Source organism: Haliaeetus leucocephalus, unplaced genomic scaffold (genome assembly GCF_000737465.1).
Source record: "Haliaeetus leucocephalus isolate CR32 unplaced genomic scaffold, Haliaeetus_leucocephalus-4.0 Scaffold751, whole genome shotgun sequence".
Classification (NCBI taxonomy): Eukaryota; Metazoa; Chordata; class Aves; order Accipitriformes; family Accipitridae; genus Haliaeetus; species Haliaeetus leucocephalus.
Window position 1 is genome coordinate 5,203,175 of NW_010973187.1, and position 26,176 is coordinate 5,229,350.

Sequence of the window (26,176 nt, forward strand, 5' to 3'; positions counted from 1 at the left end):
TCATAAAAGTCTCATGATGACTTGTTCGATGAGTTGAATATATTTTTACGGAAAGACTTTTGGAGCTAGGCATCTTCATGAGTTTTCTGGAGGATAATTTTGTATCCTGAAATATAGATAACTGGTCAGATAATTATATCTCAGTAAAGCCTTCTATTTATAGCTATTCTTGCTGTAATATTTATTGTACTTCTTTTAGAATACACATAGCCTTTTGTCAGTTCTTTGTATTTCTGCAGCTTTCAGTGCACAAAAAAATTTCTGTTTGTTTCCCAATTACAATTTATTTTATTTTAAATTATAAACATATGCTGTGGTATCCTTATGGGACTGTTCTGTAGTTAATTGCTATTTATATATCACCCTGGAACTTTGATTTCTGTGGTAATGATAAAAAATGCATGCTTTGTGGAGTTTAAATATGAAGAAATAATTTTTTTTTATTTTTGCTGAAAGATTCATGGATAGAACACTTTTTAATGACAGGACTAGTCATTTTGGTCCTTGCAGTTCCATTTTCCTTTTCATTTACAAGCCACTAATATGTACAAAGCTGTAAGCCATCTATTTGAAGAAATAGAGTTTTTAAGGAGAGGCTTGAATGCTTGTCAGAGAAGTGAGGACTGAGAGTATACAGAAAAGCATACCCTTTTCAGTTCTGCTGCTGCTATTTTATACTGCATCCTCAGGCAGGTGACTTCATCTGACTCTTAGATTACAAAGTTGAAGTTATGCTGGGACTAGGTATCTCCAAGAGAGCTGGGTCTGAGTGCTGTGGTTTGGGAGCCGAGACAGCAGTCTCTCACGGTTCCTGTTGTTCAGTTTGTATTATCTCGAGATGGGACTCATATGAATGAAGATAAAATGGAAGAACATTGGTACTGAACACCTATGGCTTTCTGCTGTGGTCTAAGTTTAGTTAATTATAATTTTGTGGTGATGCACTGTTTAAAGATATACTGTTGTAACAATTTCTGCGATCACTGCAGCTGTCTACTCAAGGAGATGCCAGCCAGGTGATTGGACCGCTCACAGAGGGACAGAGGAGGAATGTGGCTGTAGTTAATTCACTGTACAAACTGCACCAGTCGGTTCTGAAGGTAGGCTTCCTTTGGTATTTCTCTTCTTGCCGTGTTAACTTCTTTGTTCTATTGTATGGATATTCTCCCATTAGCTGAGAATTGAAAAATACAGCCCAATTTGGGGTTAAGAGCTGCACCTTGCTATGCATTTGTACAACTCTGGGACTTGGCTGGCCCTTGTAAGCACCACTGTGTGACAAACTGTCAATATTAGAAGGGGAGTGAAAGATGTGTTTATAGAGAATAATCACATCTCACATCCATTGTTTCGTGAGCCTAAACAATTGAACTCTCTGGTTTTGCTTATCAAGTAAGCTCTGTCTTTGTACTGGTCAGTCTGATAGCCCTTGTCTGCATCCTTTCCAAGCCCAGCTTATCTTTCTCAGAAGACCCTCACTGCTTTCCCACGATTGTGGCCACACTGAAAAGGGGAAGGAAAGGGTGAAATGAAGAAAAGCGGCACCTCACAAATATCTCCGTGCATTGTTGCTGTGACTAAAGCCTGGCCTGGAAATATTTTCAGCATTAAGCACGGTTATGAATAATTCCAGTTTACTGGCTTAGTGATGCCAATGGTTATACAGTCTCTGTAAATTAAAACAAACAGATATAGTGGTAGTTGTAGTTAATCGTGTTTAAATCCTAGCCTGATTAGAAAAAAGATCATGAGTACTCCTGACTGTGGATATGTTTCAGGAATGTTAAAAAATGCTAAAAAGCCTATAAAATTTGCTTAGATTTTGCAAACAGATGGTAGATCAACTTTTAAGTCTGCTTTCTCTGATGTATTTAGTAATGAACCTCATGTGCCTTAGTGTTGGAGGGAGATCTCATATGATTCAATCTTTGAGTTCAGTACTTAGCTGGCTTAAAAATACTATTGTATAGGATGTTCATAACTGTAAGGAAATTGGTAGAATATTCCTTCAGATCATTCCTTGACTTTCAATTCTAATATTGTTGTAGCTGTACATAAACAGCTATTTAATATGTAGTATTATAGTAGTCATAATAATGAGAAAGAACAACCATTCTTTCAAGTATTTGCTATAGACCTGCTTGTATAGTTCTCCATAAATTCTATACTTAGCAGTGGGAGAATACACCACTTACTCTTATTCTGATTCTGTTAACGCTTCAGCTAAATTTCAGTTGAACTCAATTGAATAATTTCTTTGCCAAGGCAGAAGCAGAGTCCATAGGAAATTTGAGAGCAAAGGACTGATACTGGTGCATTGAAAATTCTGTCTGTATAAAACACATTTCGTAGTTATCTATTCCTATGTAAACCACTCATTACTAAGGATAACTCAGTATGTTTTTAAATGAAATTAAATATTAGGGATTCTAATAATTTGTTGAATGTCGACTATTAACAATTACTTTAAAATTTTTAGGTCATTACCAATCAGAGCTCATTTCCAGCAACTGCTGAGCAAACAGTCACAACTGCCTTAAAGGTAATTGAATGACCTTATGCTGCAGGGGTAGGGCTGAGCTTTGCTTTGTTTGTTACACTTAAAATGGGCACTTATTTTCCTAGGTATTATTTTGTGTCAGTGTATGTTAGTCAAAAGGTATACAAATATTCTGAAACGTATATTTTGTTGTATCTGCAGCTATATATAATGTTGCATGTGCTGAATCACTGCTTGAGTAGCGTTTGTATTCAAGAATATTCTCATAATGGTCGGAACTCAGATGTCATCTGGCTGTGAAAATAAACGTCTTTCTCTGCACCGTTCATGCAGCAATAACTGGATCCTTCATCACCTCCTTGCCCCCCCGCCCCAACACGCACATAAGATTATGATTTTTATGCTACCTGGTGCTTTTCTGGGGGTTGATGTGGATGGCCGTGCAGCCCTGTGTGGATGACAGCTATCCACATCCGTCCTGCTGTGCGCTAATCTGGGAGGGGTTGTGTGCAGAGGAATGAAGGGTAGCTTACGTGTCTGGGGAGGGAACAGCTGAACGAAGTGTGTGCACCAAAACATGTACGCTTACAAACGAGGAATGCCAGATCATTGTGCACCTTTTTGAAGCAAGGCTTTACATAGAAGTAGTAAACAGCCCTATTTCTGTACTTTACTGGTAAAATCAATTAAAGAGAAATGTTATCTTAGGCTTTTGTCCTTCTATTTAGCAGTTTCTAGTGCAGAATAATAAAAAGCACTGTTGAAATGAACTGAGGTATTTTTGAGGTGTCAAAATGCAAATGCTTCTGGCTTCTGTTTCCTTACTTCTGCCTTTTTCTTATTCTATTTTAGGCAGTCCATGATCTAATGGGTAGTGCTGTTCAACCGTTACTGAACTCTGTAGGAGATTCAGTAGAAGCTATTATCATCACTATGCACCAGGAAGATTTTTCTGGGTAACTAGAAAAATTTTTTAAATTTACCATTGCTTTAGTAAGACATCCTGCATATGCATAATAGATTGTTATTGCCACAATGTCCTTGGAGCAACAGCGTGTGTTTGTTGAGGGGAGGGCAATGCTTTATGGTCAATGAACACAGAAAGCAGAATTACACCTATCTATTGAAACAATTTAATCGGGTAGCATCTGTCCTCTTCCCCTCCTCCCTCCGTTTTTTTGCATATCTGTTCAGTAAAATTCATTTTAAATAGAAAAATAAAACCAAGCAGAGGCCATTTTTGTGCTTTAAAAAAACCCTTTTGCTTTCAGAACATATTTTTTGCGGGCAGTCTTCAGAACTGTCAATATTCTTGTTTCTTAAAATAAAGCATATAACCTCTGATTCAAAATTACACATAAATTTTTCTAAAGTAGTATTGAATATTAAATGGTTCAAAAAATCTTTTTTATTGAAAGCTCAGATTTAGTGTATTATGCTATTTTCCCATAGCATTTTAATTAAAATTTCCAGTATTCTTTATCTGCAGAGATCTTGAGTCCTATCTATAATTGAGTCTTCCTTCCTGAGCAGTATTTTGGTTGTTATCTCTGTTCTGACATTGCTTATAACATCATCAGATGTCTTGTTTTCTGTCTTGGAAATTCACTGAAAATAGTATATTTTCAGAGGGGTTTTAAATTTTCCTTTTGACCTTTTTTTTAACAATATTTTACCCTCTCCATCTTTCCTTTGCCACCACTAGCAAAATATCTCTCTAGGTGTATAAACCAATTCCAGCCAAAGGCTGTTTTGTTAGACAGCCAATATGCTCAGGTTCCTGAGTTTCGAAGAACTCTTTTGCCTGACTGTGATTCAAAGAAAGAGAAAGGTGATTGATTTCTGTGTACTGTAGCTTCTGTGCTGCTTCTGTGATAATTAGATTGACTTCTTAATCCTGGGTTTGGAGGAATCTAGGAAACTTTCTGTACAGAGAACAGGTTTGGGATAGGCTAAACTGGTAACCCTGTAACATGTGCTTTTATTTTCTGATCCATTAATAGAGTTTCAAATCAATAACTGAGACATTTCAATTTAGGGGCTGGATTTGAGGTTTAGGCTCCAAACTGGTGGAGGCTCTGCAAGTTGGGTAGGAGTGGGGTGATTTCCTTTATCTTGTTAGGATGGGAATGGCTGATAAAGAGATATTTTTTTACTACAGTTTCAGAGAGCACTACATGCTCTTTATTCTGAGTAGAAATGAGATGCTACAATTCATGCCATGCCATGACTTCATGGGGTAGGAAAAAATTAAAAAGAATCCAGTAGTTTTTGGTTGTGTTTTAAAGATGAATTTGGCTGTCCCCATTTCTTTTTTCTTTTCTTTTTTTTTTTTCAGATCGTTATCCAGCTCAGGAAAACCAGATGTCCCTTGTTCTCTGTACATGAAAGAACTACAGGGTTTTATAGCAAGAGTCATGAGCGACTACTTCAGACATTTTGAGTGTTTTGACTTTGTCTTTGATAACACTGAAGCCATGGCTCAAAGAGCAATTGAACTTTTCATTCGCAATGCCAGTCTAATAAGGCCCCTTGGTGAAGGTGGGAAGATGCGGCTTGCGGCGGATTTTGCACAGGTACCCTTAATGCTGATTTCTGCTTTTTACTGTTACTTCACTGTATTCACTGAAAATTATCAATACTTTTGTCCCCATCAAAGTATAAACAGGCAGTTGTAGAGATTGGTGCATTCCAGTTCTAAACATCCTCTCTGATGAGATCCTGTATCCTGAGAAATGCATCCACTAAGTAGTTGATGATCCCTCGTCACCATAAGGCAGATTCAGGGAGGTCTGACAGCTTCCTATCAAGTGACTGTTGCATTTAAATTCAGCTGTGTCTTGACATTTTATCCAGCTTGTCTGATCTCTTCAGTATGTCCATCATTTGCCACCATTCATTCACTTCATTCTTTCTCTCTCTTCTAACAGAATGTGTCGCTTTCTTAATCGCTTTATATATCACAGTGCCTACAGTAGTTAATCGCTAACTCAGCTGCCTTCCAGTGTAGGAAACAAGCTAAAGAAATACCAATATCCTGTGGAAGAACTGCCCTTTCGGTAACAGAAGAGAGTTTTCTTGTGGGATTCTGTTCATGACCTGATCAACTTATCTGCCTCTCAGCTTTACCTAGCTCATATACTGGACTAAAACACAAAACAAATCACCAGATTAATATCCACTACCTGTCTGCTTATCTACTATATTCAAATTTAATTTGTTAATAGTAACACTGTGTGATTAACTTGCCAAAGAATACAGGCTTGCACTAGATTGGTCTGAGGGTTCTGGTTATTATTATCCAAATAAAAAAGGGAATTGGCACCAGCTGTTTGCATACCAAGTGCTGCTTTTGGCTGGTAGGTAACTGAGGTAGGAGAGGAAGGCAGGGAGGGAGAAATCGCCATCTCTGCTTCTGCTTGTGGCTGCTTTGTATCATTTGCCTGTGAGTTACATACTCCTGAGTGAAGTTTTTTTATTCATTACTCAAAAGTAGCAAATCAGCGTTTAACCGCAGAAGTTAAGGGGAAGTTTTCAATTGCTTTTGGTGAGAAGGTTGTGTTTCCTTCTCTATTTTAAAGACAATGTCATGAAATTGGAGCAAAAAAAGGATGCTTGGTTCTTCCTCTGGAAGGAATATAGAAAATTTTTGTAATTTATAGTGCAGTACTAAAGTAAGTCATATATATTTGGGAAATATCTTCACCTAATTCTACAGTAAAGAGCATCTCATCTAAGCAGCTATTATAATAATACTAAAAATATAACTCGTTTATCATTTTTAAACACTTATTTTTCTCATTCTAACACGGGCTGCCTTATAAGTGAAAAATGAAGGTATGTTTTCATCTGAGTGTTAGGGGATTTGCATGTTCTTCCCCACTGTGCTGAGTGTAACTCCTGAACGGACAACTGTGTGAAGATAAATGTTCTGATTTCTCTTCTTTCGTACTGTAGAAGAAAAAAAATAGGTTTTGAATTCATTCTTGTCTCTGCCTTCAGCTGTTGCTGCATCTGGGGGCTGCCTTGTGTTTTTCTCATCTTCACATTGCACCATGGTTTTGGCTTGTTTAAAAGTGGGCTTAAGACCAGAACTGCCTGGGTCCAACCAGCCCCATACAGCCACCTCAGCGCTCACTCTGTGCCTTTGAGCATCTCTGCATAGAGCTCCTTAGGGCGTCCCAGGCTGCACAGGGGCTGTAGTGTCTAGAATGGCCTGGACACTATATCCTGTTGCTCAGAATAACAGAAAAAGGACCGAAACATTTTATATGTGGAGGCTGCCTTATATCTATGTTTTCAGGGGTGTGTCTACGCCTCCCAAAAACCTGGTGGGTTTTGGGCATGTGGCCATGACGCCAGCTCCTGGTAGCCCCACTGGGGAGCTTGTAGTTGCTCTGACCCAGCCGGGAGGCTTGGGCACTTTCACTGAAATGTGGCTGTAATCCTGAACAGAACTTGTTTCAATTCCATGCTCCCATTCCCATAGCACATGGCTTTGTCGAGGAAAAGACTTGATTCCTCCAAAGAGAAGGGGAGGTTGCTGCTGCTTTGGGCTGAGGAGAGCAGGGAGCAGGTATTTAGGTGGGCTGCTGGCTTGATGGAAAGGATGAACTTTTCCAAATGGCCATAAATGCTGTGTGCAGGGTTTTTTTCAGTCCCAGAAAGGCACTGCATTGTTGGTCTAAAGCCAAACCCAAAGAAAAGGACCTGCCTGGAAAGACACTTTGTGTGTAGGAGGAGGTTTGTTAATAAACTGATTTTACTTGTGCTCTGTCTTGTAGAGTAATTTTGAATTTTCTGTATTCAAAAAAGGGTTACAAGTTCCTGCTTAAAACTGGCTTTTGAGATCTAAAACCCCTTTTGGTGTTTTGGGGTTACTTGCAAGCAAAAGACCTGGGCAGAAATCTGTCTAGAAACTTTGATTAATTTGAGGTCCTATTATAAATACGCATGCAGTAAATCAAATAATCTTGGGTTGCATCAGATTTTGGGTATCTCATGTGCTTGTGCACATTTCTTTCAAGGCACTCGGTTAGAGTTACAGCTGCCTTATACTCAGCAGAATAGCTTTGGCTGAGGGTCAGAGTTGAAAATTTTTGCACTGGAAACGTGTTTTACTGGTAAGTTGCCTCCAAACAACAGGTGTCTACACAGAAGGGGGAAGACTGAGGCTTCAAGTTCTCTTCATTCAGAACTGGGTTCAGCGAGGTGCACAATAGCCAATTTTCTTGAGTAAGGCTTAGCTACTTACACAGCTAGGAATTATTGCTGTAATTCTGAATCCTCTGTCTTATCCTGTTTCCAGTGTCAGTACTGCATTTTGCTATCTTGTGCATTACAAATATTTCAGTGGTAAGACTAGGTGTGTGCTAGTGTGGCAGCTGTGAACAGAGGTATGACAGGCTTGAAACACTCCTGAATATCATTAATAAGATTTCATGAAGATCAGTGCTTACAGGAACACAGAAACATTTTAAGCCCTAGAAGATGTCTGCACTGCTGCAAGGTTGTTATCACATACTGTGCTGTTCCTTGGGACTCTCACCGTTTAAAATATTTCTAGTCTACAGGCTGAATTCACCTCTTTTCATGCTCTCAGTTTTTATGCAGGCAATTGCACAAGATTACTTTTCAGTTCACTCCTATAAATTCCTGCATCAGTTTGTTTTCATTTGGTTTTGTATTTTTAAGGTGACCATAATTCAGTATTCATGTATGTAATACCAAATTTTACTTTTTAATTCCGTACTAGTCAGACTGAAAAAAATGTTCTCCTGGAGGCAAGCAAACCAGCAAGCTCTGATGGTTTTTCAACATTTATGTTTCTGGGGAGTACCAGTTCTTCTCCTAGGACTTTTTAACTTGCTTGGTATTGTTGTTACAGCACTTAACACTTAGGCACACTTTAGGACTGGTGGCTTGTAGTTCAGGCCTTCCTAAAACCTGATGGAAGTGCTGGACAATGCAGCAAAGAATGAAATACAAGCACAATCAGTTGAGAAATTTATTTAGAATAAATGAGGAATCCACAGTAATATTTGGCATGGAAATTAGTAGTCTGCTACATCAAGTTTGTAGGCTGATGCAGGAAAATAATTGTTTATTAATAGCAACTACAGATCACAACTACATTGAAATAAGTAGTCTAGAAATTGCAAAGACTAAGTAGTCTTTATGCTTCATGGCATGAAAGCATGACATGATTTCCCATCTTTTCATAGTACAGGTGTATGTTTGGAGTGATGTATAAGGCAGGAGCCACTGTCTGTGGCAAGAACACCATCTCATGTCATGACTGATTAGTTTCAGCCTTGTTGAGTGAACTATTTTTATTGGTCCTGTTTGAGTTTATACTATTCTACATATACCTTCATATATTTCTTATCTAGGTGTGATTTATAGTTGGGGTTTTTGGCATTGTTCAGTACTGTGTTCAAACAGTTTTAATGGGGCATAGTTAACACTCCCACCAACTCTTCAAGTCTTTATCAATAAATTACTGCAAAATGTTTTGGTTTTACTGAATTTTCCTAGAAAAATGTTTTTACTGTAGAAGTTGACAATGCTAAATTCTAGTGCAGAAGAAATGTTTCTATCTGCTGGTTACCCTATGGTCAGAATCTAGTTTTCCTGATTCAATATGTGGCATTAGAAAAGCAAGAATATTAGGCATTTAGGTTTTAAAAAATGTAAACAGATTTGCTCGTTTGATCAAACATGGTGATACAAGTGTAAAAATGCTTCTTAGAATTTTTCCTAAAAAATTTGCTTTCTAGTTTCTTATGAAGAAGTGAGAGAACCAGGATGCTGTAATCACAGTTGTAGTCATAAGGACAGAAACTACTAAAGCTAAACTGCACTTAATGTTTAATGCTAACTATCTTACTGGAAGAAAGAAATTATTTTCTGATGTGTGTTATTTTGGAGGTATTACCGCTGAAGGATTTACTTAAACATCAACCGTTTTGGAATTGCTGCATGGGGGAGAAATCAAATTCCATGTCCCTTCAAGGCCAGCTTCTTTCGTGTAACAGTGCAGAGCTCTTCTGTTCCCTTGCTTGTTAAAGCATTCTCTCCTGGTGAATGGCTAGAAAAAAGCATTTTGAGTTAACATTTAAAAACTTGGAATTCATCTTGGCCAGGAGGAAATGTAATTGCTAAAAATTTAATGTTAAGATTTTCCAGCTGAAAAAACAGCTGTTTAGTAATGAGAGATCTTGAAAATACCACAATAGGCACTAAACAATAACTTCACTATGGGGTTTTTCAAAGCATTCTTCAATATATATGCATTATCTGTATCTAGACTACGTATTAACTTCACCCTTGGGTTGCTGAACATAATCCAATTAGAGAAGCCAGCCATGTGATGTATTTTCTACAATATGGCTAGCCAGTGAATAGTTCAACAGATAATTGACCACCTAGCCATGGGCTATGGCAGGGTCATATGAGAAGAAAAGATAATATAGCCTTTTTGGGCTTAGAGAGCAAGAATCATTGAGAAGAAGCATATGTTGGGCAGGAGTCGGCCACTGTGTTCTGTGAAGCATAGCAAAATAACATGAATAAATCATGGAAAAGCAATGGGTTTTGAACAAATTTAGAAGAAACCAGGCAGAGTCATTAGGCCTTCTTCTGATCTAGCTGCCACTTGCTTTTTGGCAGGCACTTGCACTTCCTACTGCTTGTCTTGCATCCTGTGTTAATGATTATATCACATTAGTCAGTCAAGCTTCTGTGGTTGCAAATTACTGCTTGGACACCTGATTTATCACTGATTTAACCTAGATATCTGAATTTTCAAATTTGCAGTTCCAAATTTGGAAAAGAAACAAAAAATACTACTCATCCGTACATATGTGAAGCCTGTAGGATATGACTGTATGAAAGGCCTTGCACACGCGATACAAATACTGGCTTGCAGACAGCCAAAAACATCACCCGACCTGTAAAAGCTCACCAAAGTGCTTTGGAAACTGTAGCTGTGTATCATAGCAAAAGCTGCTACAGTATAAATATGCTGCAGGAATCAAGAGTTGATGCAGCTTCAGGTGACGACAGATAGCAGAACCAAGAAGTGATATATGCTCAATCCTATGCCCAATTCCAGCACCTTAAAAACAGCAGCTGTTCCAGCCGAATGATTCCTCCCTGGCACTCGCTCCCAGGCCAGCCATGCTGGCTGGCACCAATGCTCAGCAGAGACACAAAACCCTGCTCAGTGGGCCTGCAGAGATGAATGTAACAGCGCAAAGATGCTGTAGCATCTCACTACAGCATTGGGCTCAGACAAATAGCTAAAATTCAAGTGAAGAAAACAATCTTAGTTATAATACAAAGTATAGTTTTTATTGGAGAGATTGGGTTATAACACATAGCAGACTAGTGTTGTAAATTAAAAAAAAAAAAAAAGTTTCTGTCATTTATGTACTTTTTTACCAGATTAGTTTGCACTCAGTCCCACTCTTCATGAGTCAATTTGAGATGGTATAGTATGCTGCAAAGCTTAAAAACAATTTTTTTCTTTGGCAACTAGTACTTCACGAATCAACCATCTGCTGCCATTAAATCTATCTAGTTCTAGCAATACTAATAATTTCCTACAGTGAATAAAGGTTGAAGATGAAGTAATAGAATTTTCCAAAGTAAATTTTATTCCTTAGTACCTAAGACTAAAAACGTTGATTTATGGAAACTGCCAATTATGTTCAAGAGAAATAATTTAAATTTGTTTTAATAAGGAATTGGTTAAGCTGTAGAAAGTTTCACTTACGTCTCATGACATCATATTACGTTTCAGGAGTGAAACAGTCATTTAAAACTTATTAAGCAAAATTACATTTTGCTATGCTGGGATTTCTTTCCCCTCATGAGTACAGTTTGATCCATGCATCTCTGTTTGCACAAGTCAGACTGGCAGTTTGTGGCCTGTTACCAAATTCTCTAAAGCACCTAAAAGAATTATCTTCTCCCTGGTTCTTCACAGCTATAAGCCCATGGCTCCCACAAGAGCTGGGTCACCAGCTCCTGCAGGATATCAGTTACTTCCAGCTGCCTCTAGCCAATACTGATGCCTGAAAAGAAGCTCTGGAGAAATCAGAGTCTTGCTCCCATTTGTTTTTCAGGGTCTGTAGGGTTCTTGTATCATGATGCAGTGAAGCCTACTTAATTAGCTCCTCTTTTTGGCTGCTTGCTTTTGATCCTGTGCAGCAGACAGGCCTCTTGGCTCCCATATGTGCTCAGAAGTGTCCCAGAGGATCTGGTGGAACAACATGCTGAACTTGCTCTAAGCTTCGTCACAGTTTGGTGTTGGAGCACCTCCCTGCAGAAATCCCCTGTCCTGGAGGGGACAACTCAACCTCGCTCCCTTGCACTGGCAAATTCAGCACACAGCACAGCAGCTGCCAGCTCCTCCTCGAGCGTGGGGACGTTGGCTTCCCATTTGCATGCCTTTTGCACTGCCTGGTGCATAGCGTGCTTCCTCAGGAACTGCAGAGCTGGGTTGTACGTGCTCTTCGGCCCAAGAAACAGGTACCCCTTGCACCTGCATGTGGGAGAGGTGACCTAGCCCTCAGGCTGCGAGGGTTACAGGGGGACAGGGCAGGGATCCCACCCAGCTGTAGAGAATGGGCCAGTTCATAGCCTAGAGCAGAAGATTTGGGAGCCAGAAGGGCAGTAGGCAGGAGGGAGCCGGGCTGTTACCCAGGGCTGGAGCATTCATCTGAAAGCAGAAGACAAAGATCCTTATTTCTGCTTCCTGGATTTTTACTCACTTTCTGCTTCTGCGCGTTGCTGCTTAATATAAAATGCAGGCCTGCAGGTGCTCGATGTGGGGCATGTGCTCCAAGGTTCCCAGGCTTGGGGAGCAGCTTTGCGCTGCCTGTAGGCTGGCTCTGTGGGGCTTTCCCCAGCGCCTTTCAGAGGAAGTGTAGGTGCCTGGGTTAGGCCCTCTGGCTTTCCCAGCTTTGGTTGACTGAGTGTCATGTAGATGGATACTCCTCTGTGACCCGCCTGACCTATTTTAGATATCTACCTCAAGGAAAGATATGTCTCACCCCAGGAGTGGCTGTTTCTCTCCACTGAGTATGAAGAGAGTCTGTAGATGTTGCGAAGTAGGTGAGATGACTGCCATCCTGCCACCTGCTTTGAAGATGGGTGCCTGAAGTATACGGCCTTGTTTTGCATTAATTGCTAATTTAATTTCTTTTGGTTTTAGATGAACTGTGGCATCGTAGTTCGCCACATGATCTTTCTTGTTTATGCTGGAACCCCAGCATAGTTATGTGGTCTTGGTGAAGCCAATGGCCCAGTGTGCTGGTTTTGGTTGGGATAGAGTTAATTTTCTTCACAGTAGCTAGTATGGGGCTATGTTTTGGATTTGTGCTGGGAACAGTGTTGATAACACAGGGATGTTTTGGTTACTGCTGAGCCCTGCTTACCCAGAGCCAAGGGCTTTTCTGCTCCTCACCCCACCCCACCAGCGAGGAGGCTGGGGGGGCACAAGGAGTTGGGAGGGGACACAGCCGGGACAGCTGACCCCAACTGACCAGAGGGGTATCCCAGACCATAGGACGTCGTGCTCAGCATATAAAGTGGGGGAAAGAAGAAGGAAGGGGGGGATGTTTGGAGTGATGGCATTTGTCTTCCCAAGTGACTGTTACTTAGCGTGATGGAGCCCTGCTTTCCTGGAGATGGCTGAACACCTGCCTGCCCATGGGAAGTGGGGAATGAATTCCTTGTTTTGCTTTGCTTGTGCATGCGTATTTTGCTTTACCTTTTAAACTGTCTTTATCTCAACCCATGAGTTTTTCTCACTTTTACCCTTTTGATTCTCACCCCCATCCCACTGTGAGGGAGATGAGCAAGCAGCTGGGTGGTGCTTAGTTGCCAGCTGGGGTTAAACAATGACACCCAGCAGCCAGCTCTGTCTAAGGAAATTCTACAGCTGGAAAGAGTAATAGTATTAAAGACTTCACTGTAAATAGTGTCTTATCAGAAATGCTTTGAAACTCCTTCAGCAATGTTACTTAAATGGGAAGCTCATTGTATGGTGTTCTTGATCTTGTTACTTATTTTAGCTCTCATCCTTTGAAACTTACCTTAATTGTGCATTATGTGGAAATCAAAGTCTGAATAGTCTTTCAAGTTGGGGATTTTAAAAAATGTACGTGGAGAATAAAGCTTGCATCCCTCTGTTGACTGACACTTCAGGAATGCAAAAAACGAAGACTTAATCCATATCTGGCTAAAATTCCTTTACCTGTGGGGTTTTTTGAATGGTGGTGTTTGCATTAGTGTGCATATTAACTGAAATTTTGCCATGTAATGTTCATGTTCAGTCCAGGATCTGGAAGTGAAATTGTTCTTTCTCACTTCCGTGTCCTCACTGTTAATGAAGAGCCTGTGACAGAGTTTAGTCTCACGTGAATGATGTAAAAACCCAAGCGGAGCCTAGCTCTTGTTCAAAAAGGCAGGTGAACTCCAGTACTTAAAAAATAGAAAGTGTTTAAAAATTGTTTTTAAACATGGCTGCTGTAACTCAGAGACTGAACAGTATGAAAATAAGTATGAAAATAATGCTCTTACTGATGCTGTTTTGCCTGTGATTCCATATGACCCTGTGGCAATAGGTCCCAGCTGCCTTCTATTTAATCTGCATAGGTTTTGTGCCCCAGAATTTGGGGCCGAGTGTTTTAAGAAGAAATCACTTTAACCTCGTCCTTCACCAAAGGAAAGGTGCCCAGCTGAAATGGTTATGAATTTTTACTGCTTTAGGAGTGGTTTGTGGAGACCTGCCTAGATTTGCTTTCTTCCCAGGCTGCGGGCAGATTTTTGGGGTATTGACATAAGTGCTTCGTTAGGAAACTCATCACCAACAAAATAATTCTGATGTGAGAAACAAAGCTTCAGTCTCAGTAAGCTCACAAGTTCCTGTCTGTTCTTAACCATAGACTATCACTATCGTTTGTCATGGGATGCTTACTGTGTTGTCAAGAGTAAGGCAAAGGTCTTCATACAATCACAGAATGGTTTGGGTTGGAAGGGACCTTAAAGATCATCTAGTTCCACCCCCCCTGCCATGGGCAGGGACACCTTCCACTAGACCAGGTTGCTCAAAGCCCCATCCAACCTGGCCTTGAACACTTCCAGGGATGGGGCATCCACAACCTCTCTGGGGAGCCTTGGTTTGGGCAATGCAGTATGAAAGGAAAGGATAGCTTCTTGTCTCAAATTCAGTCACCAGTGAGAAGTCAGTGACTTGGTCTGCAAGTTTGGATTATTGCTTAAAGGCAGGCTACTTCAATAACAAGCTTTGTATTTTGGGACAATCTAATTCAAATTAAAATATTTTTTTTTTATAGATGGAGTTAGCAGTAGCACCGCTGTGTCGGCGAGTCTCTGACCTAGGAAAATCTTACAGGCAGCTGAGGTCATTCAGGTGAGTTGCAGTTGCAGGAACTAGTTTCAAAACTGATTTATTACCTCATGTTAGTTCTGGTTGAACTGAGAGCTTTTTTGGCAACACCCACCTGCAAATTAGAAATAGATTAAAGAACTTTAATCTTCTAAATTTTATGCGGAGTATAACTATGATTTAACAATCTTTGTCATGCAAATGTTGGCCAAATTGTACTTTTTTGTGTTGCTTTCAGTGCAACTTGTGCATGACAGTGAGTTCTATAGTTACCTTAAGTGTTTCCACTGAAATATAAAATGTACAGTCCTGTGCTGTTTAATTACAATAGGCAACTTCTGTGAATTTTTACAAACTGAACCTGTGTTGAAAACCTAAGATGTGGACTAGTGGAAAAAAATTAGATGATTCTATGCTAACATAATATTGCCACCATATAGGCATTTTTCTAAGGCATAAGATACGCTTTTTCTTCCTTTCACAAGTATATTGTTACATTTTTCCAGACCGCTGCTGTTCCAGACCAGTGAGCATATTGCCAGTAGCCCAGCTCTGGGAGAGGTTATTCCATTCAGCATTATTCTTCAGTTCTTATTTACGAGAGCACCACCAGAGTTAAAATCACCCTTCCAGGTAATAAGATCAACCTGTCTTTCCTTTCAAGATGTCCTAAGGAGGAATGAACATTGTAGTTTGCCCTAGTTATTTTAGTTAAAAAGTATTCAAGCTCATGCTTTATATGATTTGTTGGCTTTTTTTTTTATTGTGGCAAAGGTGTTATGGTCATTGATTTCATATTTTGATTAATTAACAGTAGGAAGATGATAACCTGATTTTAAATAGACTCTCAATTCTTTAACATTCTGTTAGCTCATAGAAGAAATTGCAGGTCTTATCCCCGACTGCAAATTGCCTGGATCCTGCTCCTGTAAGATGCTGGAAATCTAGATTCAAACCCCTGTCAAAATTGGGCAAACAGCTGATATAGGAGATCGCCTCTGAGCTCCCAAATATTGTATTGGGCTATTTCTGTTAATTGTCTCTGATTTCTTAACTCATTTTGCATTACTGCAGTATTAAGAGAGCCTCATGTGGCCTTCATTTATGTCATCTTTGATTGTGAAATTGGTGTGTGTGTTTCCTTCTTCACATTTATGTGTAATTGGTGTTTTGTTTGTGTTTCTCTGTATCAGAGGGCTGAGTGGTCCATTGCCCGCTACTCCCAGTGGCTTGATGATCATCCATCTGAAAAAGACAGGCTTGCTCTCATACGGTAAAAATCATGCTTCTTTCTTCTCTACGTTTATGATAATGGAGCAGTAACTTGTCTGCATACCAGGACTGGTCTTGAAAAGTAAAAAAATGTGCTATAGGAGATGTATCAGAAATACCATTACCCTCTCTCCACTCACAGGATGAGCTGCAAAATGGGAGAATATATAAACTGAATACTCCCCACTGCCCCCTGTACCCAACTCCCCCCAGTGCCTTTGGAAGGAGCACACAATCCTCTTGCAAAAGAAGTAAACCATGCACAATGATGGTTTAAATTAATACTGTGTTTTAGCAAAACTGCCTCTCAGCTGTTGGAAAGTCAAGGCTGCAGCCATCCTGTCTTCTGTATCAGGAAAGAGAAGCTCTGGAAGCTTAAGCAATGAAAATGTAGGTAGGAATTTAAAAATGGAAGACCCTTGTTACACCCCTGTAATGTCATTCTTCAGGAAATCAGCCTGGGATCTTTAGGAAGTGATAATTATGTCAGATTTTTAAAATCTTCCTAGGGTAAATGACTTCATAGCTAAATATTTTTTTGTATCTTAAAATGTGAGGAAAAGTTAGGAAGAGCCTTGTTTTTCAAAACAAGCAGATTTTTAAAGTATGTTAGAGAGAACAGATGTGTTGTATGAAGATGACAGAGCCAGCCTGAGGATTCTCAGGATTCAAGGCTCAGATGATCGTTTGGCTCCTAATGCCCTAACTCTTCCAGCCATCTTCTCGGTGTCCTATCCTCACCTCAGTGTCACGCACTCCAGTGGCACAGGAAAGGTTGTCAACACATAGCTGCGCTAGGCTCAGTCTGGCCTGGGAGCCAACTCTGTCCTTGAACTTCTGCGTGTGGATGTTGCCAGCTTTTGCTGAAATCATAAAAGCTGACTTTTAAGTTCCAGCCAGCAGTGGTTGTCCTTAAGAAAATTGACCACTATCTGTCCACACTTCTAAAGCAGCTAAGAGGAGTCTGCTATAAATATTTACAGTTCTTGGAGCTGATAGCACCATACAGTCCAGCATAGTGCTTGGGCCAATTAAGGAAGTACTAGCTGATCACCAGTAGATGTTAGTAGGATTTATTTCCAAAATGTTAAAATGCAAACTGTGTCTTTTCATATGTGTATTAAAAGAGTATTTTTTGAAAATCATACATGTTGTTGGTCTAGTTTGGTTGCAAAACTAGGTTTTCTTGAATCTCAAACCATGACACCTTGTATTACAGGGGAATGGAAAAACTGACAATGTTGCATTTCAGATATGTTAGGGAAAGCCAAGAATGCAAATCATTTGAGAACTGATGGGATTTTGTTCTCTTCAGTTCTTTTACACAAATTTGAAAATGCCATCCTTAAACTACAACACATTTTTGTCTTTGCTTGCAATTAAATTTCATCCAGACTGATTCAGTTAATGGGCTTGCTGATGGTCATGTTCAGACACTGATAAATTGCTCTGACCGTGGAGGTATTAAGGGACAAGCCTTGGGACAAGGCTTTTAGGCAGAGAGAGTGTCATCCATTAGACCAAGTAGTGTAGCTGGAATACTTAAGCTTTTCGTTTTCAATCCTTTCATTGAATCCTTTATTCATTTTGCATGAGATACCACTATTAAAATATTTCACCTTTGTAATCTCAAGAATGTGCTGCTGCAAGGTTATCACTTGGCAAGGTTATCACTTGAGCATTTTACAGTGAGACTGTGGTCCTTTTGCTTTGCACTGTGGAGTGCTTGGACATTGCTTGGACATCTGTCCTCCCAAGGCACAGAGAGGGAAGCTTTGAAGATCTGCCCTTCACAAAGGCCTCTGTTGGCACTCCAATGGCTCTTCCCTACTCTTGGTACACCAGAGCAAGGCTGTTTGTCACTGCCCACGCTTGACTGCTTCTCCATCCATCCCAAGGCCCACCGCTTGCAGGCACCACTCAAGCAGCTTTGCTGAGCCATGTGAATTAACTACGCTGGATTTGTCGAGCAGACTCTTCCCTCAGGCGGTTTGGTTGGCAGCTCATGTAGCACTACATGTGGGGGAGCAAAGAGCGGCGGCTGGCTGACCAACACTTGAATGCAGTGCGTGGAAGGGATGGTTCTCCTTTGTAGATGCTGGTAACCTCTGTAGGCATTGCTGCATGCATTCACCTTTTTACCATCTCCTCTCATGCCTGTTAGTCATTTCTAAATAGGCCGGTTATCCATACATAAGGCAGGCAAGCAAATGTCAGTCACTAGTGTGACCATGTTTCACTCATACTTTCTTTAATACTCTATTGGAAGATTTTTGAGCCTGCTCTTCATGTGTCTCATATGAACCTAATTTGAACTACAGGTATCTTGCTCATTTGTCTGGAGTCTTTTATCAGTCACCCTCTTCAAGCTTCTTCCACCTGTAGTTGTTCAGCTGCGCTAATTGAACCTTGGATGTTTTGAGCCTTCAGATCCCTGCGCTGGCCTTCATCAAGAAATTATCTTTACGTTTGCTGCAACCTTGCAAATGGTAATTTTCTGCAGCTTTTCTTTGTAATGACTGTGCCATTACTCTAGGGACCTGCTGCCTAGATATTAATTTACTTGTGTTATCAGAATCCTTACAGCTTTATATTAAAGCTAATTGCAGTGCTGCTTCTGCTCTGTAGATCTTAAATGGTTCATATGCAACGTGGTGTTAATGTTATGAATTAGTAGCATTCTGAGCATTTTTGTGCATTTCTTTCTGCTTGTGTTCAGCATGAAGGGTGGGATTTACCTGGCCAGAGGTACATTAGCTAGACTCCCTTTATAGTCAACAGAGAGAAATAGGCGCTGCCGGGGCCGATTCATCTCATCCTGAAGTAGGTACCTAAAATAGGTCAGTTGCGTTGTGTCCTGAAAGCTCCATTTTCTCTGCTCACTGAAGGGAGCGTGGGCTGGGACACGGGAGCTCTCTCAGGCAGACAGCTGCCCTGCAGGCATTTAAAGTTAGGTGAGATGACCCTGCCGCAGGCGTGCTCCCGGAGCGAGGGTTGTGTTGAAAGGGGCGCTTCTTTAAGCGGCCAGGGCACTTTTTTCTTCTTCTTTTTAAATTAAGTTTGAAAACTCAACCTTTCTTCCATAAAAGGAACCCTGTTAGATGTGGCAGGATTTGAGCCAGCCTGAAGGACAGTTCATCCACTCATGGGCCAAATTCTTACCTTTACCGTTAGAGTGTGGGTAAAGTCCCCTTATTCAAGCTCACCGTTGCTGGAGCAGAGTTGAAAGCCAGGCCCAGTGAAGGGTTCATTTTCGTAACAAGCTGATGTCCTGAGCCAGAGAGCAGCTCTGACCGCTAACCTGCCAGGGGGCAGGGACAAATGCCAGCTTGGGGACGACTACAAAAGCCCCATCTGTGCATTAGGTTCAGTCTCGCTAGGCACAGCAGTGTGACAGCTTTGCTGCAAGCAGCAGAGCCGTGATGGGTCACTGCTCTGCTCTGCTCTGCTGAAACCAAGCAAGCAGCAGCCATGCAGCGAGGCTGGAGGGCTGCCGCGCGCTGGCTGCGACGCCTGCGCCTCCGAGCGCTCCCCAGCCAGTGCCAGGCCATTCATAAAAACCCTCTGTGTCACTTACGCTTGCCTGTCAATGCACAGTTCCTTTGATCTCTTTATTATGCAATCTCTAATAAACCAGGGATGTCTGTCGCTAATCTGTTGTCCTACAGATGATGCTGTTGGAGATTTTGCTGTAAGGTTTTCAGTAACTTTTATAGCACTCAATTAAATAGATCTGGTGTCAGATGTGCTCTTACACAGCATATTTTCCATTTTCCTCTTTGCCCTAAAGTTTGCAGAGGAAACAGACTTTTAACAAAGTACTAAAGAAAAGTCTGGCCCTGCTGTCCTCCAGCTGCCCTGCCAATTGATCAGGAGCTGAGCGCACAGGGTGCTACCCCACTACTGAACAGAAAGATGATCCCTGCCTCTTCTGAAGCTTACAATTTAAATCAGGCTCCATTTGACCGAGTCACAGCCCAGGAGGGTAGCGCTAGTATTCACAATTCCATACAGAATTAACTAAATAATTAGAGTAATTCTAAATGATACACATTATGATGCCTTTAAGAACCACAGCCCAAATCATATACTTTTTTTCCTTTTAGCTGGAGATATAAATTTTCATGGGTTGAAATAACATTTTAAAAAAGAACTATCTGAGTCTTATATAATCAGCTTGTCCTGATTTCCAAGAAAGCTCATGTTTTTGCTCAAGCAAGTGAAGTAATTTAATAAGTGCTTTAAAATCCTTTTCCTTATGTGGGAGGGCATCTTAAACTTAGATTATTTTTTTCCTTACTTCTTATGGCATTTTTAATGAAGCATTAATATATGCAGAACATCCCACCAACCCTCTTTCCATAGCTCTCTTTTACAAACAATATTTGTAATGTATACCATAGCTTGTCTTTTAAAATAGAAACAGATTGCTGAACAGGTTTTATGTCCTTTATTAGACTGAAAGATGCTGAATTTAGGGCATTATTTAGTCTAATCCCTTCAAGAGAATGTTTTATATATTACATAAACAGGGTTTCTTCCATCTTCTTAAACATTGGTAATGTAACTATAAATTACATCTTTTTATATGACAACAGCTGTGATCTCTTCTGTGCTGGAGACTTGATGATACTGCTTTCACCCATGATGCCGTTTATTTTTCCATTACTACTTATGGACTAGTGTTTTTACAGTGTCCTCTACAGGAGCAAGCCTACCTCTTTTTTAAGACCAGATTTTAATGGTAAACTAGTGTATCTGAATTGAATTCTGTACTGCCAGCATAGTTTACAAAAGCTTGTTTGAGCTAGGACTGGTAAAGTTTACAAAAATGTTATCATAAAACCTGCATTCTCCCAAAATGAGGTATACTCATGCAGGCATCTCAGCAACTTCAGTGAAGCATATTGTTGCAAGTTGCACAGCTCAGCCACCCTGAGCTGAAATCTGGCTGTGTGCAGCAACAACCATCTTCCTTTTCTGTAAGCAGCTTTCAGTCCTGTCCATATTTCTGTATGTTGCAGTCCTGAAATTGCACTCTTAAGAGTTGGTAACTGCCTCTCCCAGTGCATTCTTCCATCGCACTCTGAAGCAACCTCACTGTTATTCTCTGGACTCCTAACATCTTTCTCCCTGGATTCATGATTTCTGCCATTTTACTACCCGGGCCTTTCGTTACCAGGAATGCTGTTCCTAATAGGACGGACAGGCTTCCTGGCCTGTCACCATGGTGTCGTTACCACGGGCAGCAATGCAGAAGAGAGTTTCCTGAGATGATCACAGCTTCACCATGATTATGAGCTGTTGCATGGCCACCAGGTAGGGTATGAAGCTCCAGGTGACTGCGGCTGCCTCTTGGCTCCCAGCCTTTAGCAGCTGTAGCAGCTTTTCATCCTCTCACTCAGCGTGAAGCCCCTCTGGCTGCTTTCTTACACCTGTTCACATGGGAGGCAGACTGCTGCTCTGCCTCGTTGGGTACACGAAGCAGGTAGTTCGCCGGGCCAGTTCTGCTCTGGAGGTGCCCATGTCCTCTGTTTGGTGGTAGGTGTTTCTTCATGACTTGTTCATTCTCTTGGTACTGCAGTTCCCATCAGTTGTTTCCCCAGGCTTACAGTGAAATCCCCACGAATGGGATATGTGGCATTTGCAAAATAACCTTCACAAGTTGAAGGCTGACACGTCAGGGGATCCTGACATAAATGTTATATTTGGTGAGAAGTCGGTGCTTACCATTAGTGAAACTCACTGTTTGAGAAGAACCAAGCTTTTGTTTTAGCATTTCGGGTAAAGTTACTGATTATGAATTGCATTTCAACGTTCGGCTTTAGAGCATTTTTAATACTTTTTTTTAGAGATGCAAGCATGGGACATGGGAAAATAGTGAATGCATTTAGTCTTGGAATATTGAGAAAGCTTGTATTTTCATTGTTTAATGTCAAGCTATACAAGGTCCGTTTTAGAAAAATGCCCAAGAATTCACCTTATAGTATTGACGGAGTAGTAATTATTGGTTGTCTTTTGAGCAGAAAAGAGAGTTAGTTAAGATGCTTCTGGGTTGATCATATTGATGAAGTTTGACCCTGTCTCTTTGAAACAACGCAAACAAAGCCACAGTAAAAGAGCAAGCACAGCAGAAGAGAGCTGACAAATATCAACTTCTGTCAGCGGTTGGTTTCTGCTGGGAAGGAGAAGGGTCTGGGCAGTTCTGAGGCCACCAGACAATTCGCCAGGTTCCTTTTAGCTGCTTTTTGAGTTGTGAGAGGACAGTGGCTGCCACTGATGGAGTTGGTTTTGCCAGTTAAATTGGATTCTTTTGAGGCAGGAGAGAAAGAAAAAAAGATAAAAGCTGCTGGAAGGTGTGACAGCAAGACTCTTAATACTGGGGTTTGGCACTTAGCATAGCCTAAATCTCATTCCCTTGTTTGATCTGATGGGGAATAACAGTCTGGCTAAGGATTATCAAGGGCTGACATTGAGTGGATTTAGGTGCTGCTTTTAGGGTAAAGCTTCTCCCTTTCATCTGAAGGGATCTGGTTATCTCTGTCATCTTTTTCAAGGGCTTTTTCAAAGCAAGGAGCTGAAGTCAGAAAGGGATAGCAGTGTTACCATCTGGATAATGATGCCAACCCACAACTTCACCAAGAGGTGTCAGAGCTTTCTAAGTTAAGCAGGTCAATATGTTTTTTTTCTATTTTCAGCATTTGATGACTTCTAAAAACTATTTGGACCCAACAAACTTTGGGGAGTGTATAGAGGAAAAGACAGGGACACTGGTGAGTGGAAAGGGAGAGATTTAGCAAGATGAATGACAGTTACAGTATGAAACTGTTTCTCAACTGTCTTTTTAATACAAGGGACTACTTTTTGTAGAAGGTAACTAACATCTAACATGTTTAACAATTACTGCTGACCTGAGTGGAAATGTGAGACATATCAGACTCTTCTGAAGCATCTCCCCTCATCTTGATGGGATCCTTGAGCCTTCCCTGCCTGCATCTCCCACCTACTGCTCAGTCTGCTCATCACATGCTCTGCCCCTCATTGCCACAAGAGGCCAGTTTATCAAAAAAGCACAGTTGTCCTTTTCCCCCCGTTGTCTTCTCTTTAAATCTTGGGATTTAAAACTCACCTGCAGATGTGCCTGATCTCTCTGCAGTCCGTCATGCTGATGGCCTTTGCTGGGAGTGAGGTGAACTGCACCCGAAGCACTTTGTGGCTGCAGGAGCAGCAAGCAGTTTTTTAGTTGTTGCCTCTTTCCCTATAGACCCTGTGCTGCTCCCCAGAGACCATTGGGAAGAGCAGGCTGAAGGTTTTCAGGGAGCTGACCAGGTGCAAAGTCAGCTTTATTTTGATTAGATAAAATAAATATTCTTTCCCTGCCTTTCTGGCTGTAGCAGGGGATAACTTTTCTCTTGCTGTTTGTTGATGTGCAAAAAAATGCAAAGTGACTCTTCAGAGTGCGTTGGTACCTGGTGTGGACCTCTCAGGAGTAACTCACTAGTAAGTTATCAAAATTGAAGACCTCTCAAGTGCATCCAGGCCAACACAAGGGACTGTTTCTGTGCTGAGTCCCTTTATTCTTCTGAAGCCTCTCAATTCTCCAGTAATCCAATCCATCCTCCTTTTGCATCACCTGAGCAAAGAGAGAGTCTGAAGTCCCGCTGCACTGCCTGGGGATGTCAGGAGCTGTGGTGGATGGTGGGCATCACCTCGTGCCCATGTGATTTCATTCCCATCCTGTTCTTGCAAGAAAAACTGCCTCAGGTTCCTTGGTTGCACAGTTGCACGCTTTGCTCTCTCCCTGTCAAACTCCATTAGTGATAGGCCAGCGGCTCTGACCACGCATGTGTGTGTGCACGCACACGCATGCGTGTGCTATGCATGGACACCCAGCTCCTCCTGTTGCACTCTGGCAGTGAGGCTTACACATCAGCACCTGGCTTTGATGGGGATGAGAAGTGCTGGCAGGAGCAGGCGCAGACCCAGGACCAGCTTGCAGGGCCGGGCTGTCATGGCTGTCACTGGCTTCTCAGAACCCAAAGTTCAGGCTCGTCTCTCCAGCAAACTGAGTACAGACTGTTGGCCTCAGGAGCATCTCCCACTTGTTTATAAATGAACTTTGCTGGATTTTAGTTTTTGTTTACAAAGTTCGGAGCCCTTGCTGGATTAGCAATAGCTTTACTTGTGGGCAACAAAGTGTATTACGGCCCTGCTTCTTCCTACCATCTCCATTTGCCAGGTTTGGTGGGCTCATCGTAGTTTCCCTGCGCTGCAGTATCACACAGGGATCTTGGCCTCTCTTCTCATCTTACTCCAGGATGAGACTGCATGTGTGTGTGAAACACAGGCTGAGTCTCACTCTTTAGTGCTTCTGTTTTCCTTAAGCCTTGCCTAATTAAATGTCTGCTCACCCACCGCCTATCACCTCCAGTTGCCAGGAGGCACGTATGGATTAGGTGTGCTGCCTTAGGTACCCTTAACTCTTTGTGCAGGAATGCAGTATTTCACAAGCGTGTCTGTTGGAAGTAGCAATGAACAGAAACACAGGTATGCCCTGGCCCAGCCCACCATCCTACAGCAGTTGATGTGTATTTACGTGCAGGACACTGCAGTTGCTCTGTGTTACCACTTCCCTCAACCCTTCCCCCCCCCCCCCCCCGCACACCCCCCCCCCCCACCTCCCCCCCCCCCCCCCCGATGCACACAGCCCCCACCTAACTTCCCCCAGTGGGACTGGGGAAGTTCCTGCCATGTTACCAAAACCCAGCGGACCCCTCACCGCCAGAGCAGCCACGCTGGTGTGTCCCACACTTCCATAACGGGGTGCAGGAACCAAAACCCAGGACCGGTTCCCTGCTCAGTGACCCAGAGTGATGATTTCAGCTCTGCTGCTTGGGCATTAGCAGCAGGACCTGCTGCCCTGGGGGATGGTGCCTGGGTACGGCTGGGAAGGTCTGTGGTAACAGTCTGTATTAGTGCTGCAGCTGTCACCAACCAGAAGAGGAACAGCCATGTACCAGTTGTCTTAGTCCCCACTTGAAATGGTGTCTGTTGTTTGTAGCTGTATTTTCCTAAATGTCACAATTTTGCTGTAATAGCACCAATGGAACATAATATAAACAAAGAGCTTTAGAAGGAAACCCTCAGATCACTGTATTAATTACATGAAGAAATAATAGAAGAGGAAAAGGAGAGGAAAATCAATTACATTAGAAGCCATAGTTAAGTATGCCCAAACTAACTTGGCCTACTTAATGAACTATTAAGTCAGAATCTAAACAGATTTTTACAGATATGCTGTCATTCAACAATACTATTTACTAGACTCAAATGAAAGATGGCCCTGCATTGTAAGCAAGTTAAATTAAGTAAAAACAAGTACGTAATCGCAGTTGCCCCTTTTAGCGTTGAAATGTCTGTATTTCTGCAACTTACCTACACAAGACTATGTGTGACATCCTACAACAACATACAAGAAAAACACAGCAAAGACGCACAAACGCACTTTGTCTGTGGGTTAGCGCAGCATTTCCCAAAGCACAGTGGCAGTTCAAAAGCCTTACCCAGGAAATCACCTAAAGGCATCTCAGTTGTTCACCAGTGCCCCAGTTTTCATTCTGTAAGTTGTACTCTCAGTGTCTGCAGCAGCTGGAGTCTATTCTTCTCATTTCTAAAGGTTACCAGTACAGCAGTTGCCCGAGTCTCTGCGTCAGAGCTGTCATTTCAAGCCATGTGCAACATGCTGCTGCTGATTACTTAAATGTTAACTTGTTCGCTCCTCAAAACATGGAAGAAGTGAGGGAAAGCTCATGAAACAATTACTTAGAGCTTTGTAAGGCCTTTCTTGTTCCTTCCTTCCACAGAGACATGCAAGATCATCTGAGGAAACTTCTGTAGTAGGGAAGAAGGCAATTAATTTCAGTTGCAGATCCTGAACTTACAGTACTTTTTTTTTTTTTTTTTTTTTTTTTGTGGGGCCGGGG

General features: G+C 41.6%; 2 protein-coding genes across 3 annotated transcripts in view; one reads left to right on the forward strand and one right to left on the reverse strand.

The window, feature by feature from the left end:
- The window catches only part of COG5 (component of oligomeric golgi complex 5), a 193,889-nt gene that overhangs the window by 166,685 nt on the left and 1,028 nt on the right, over positions 1 to 26,176 (forward strand). The window contains exons 16-22 of the mRNA XM_010581090.1: positions 990 to 1,100; positions 2,480 to 2,542; positions 3,353 to 3,456; positions 4,839 to 5,076; positions 14,869 to 14,945; positions 15,428 to 15,554; positions 16,115 to 16,194. Of these exons, the coding sequence (XP_010579392.1) occupies positions 990 to 1,100; positions 2,480 to 2,542; positions 3,353 to 3,456; positions 4,839 to 5,076; positions 14,869 to 14,945; positions 15,428 to 15,554; positions 16,115 to 16,194 (800 nt within the window). The remainder of the gene's footprint in view (positions 1 to 989; positions 1,101 to 2,479; positions 2,543 to 3,352; positions 3,457 to 4,838; positions 5,077 to 14,868; positions 14,946 to 15,427; positions 15,555 to 16,114; positions 16,195 to 26,176) is intronic.
- Positions 25,288 to 26,176, reverse strand: part of HBP1 (HMG-box transcription factor 1) — a 20,356-nt gene continuing 19,467 nt past the window's right edge. For both annotated transcript variants that reach the window (XR_775227.1, XR_775226.1), the window contains exon 12: positions 25,288 to 26,084. The gene's annotated coding sequence lies outside the window, so the exon portion shown is untranslated. The remainder of the gene's footprint in view (positions 26,085 to 26,176) is intronic.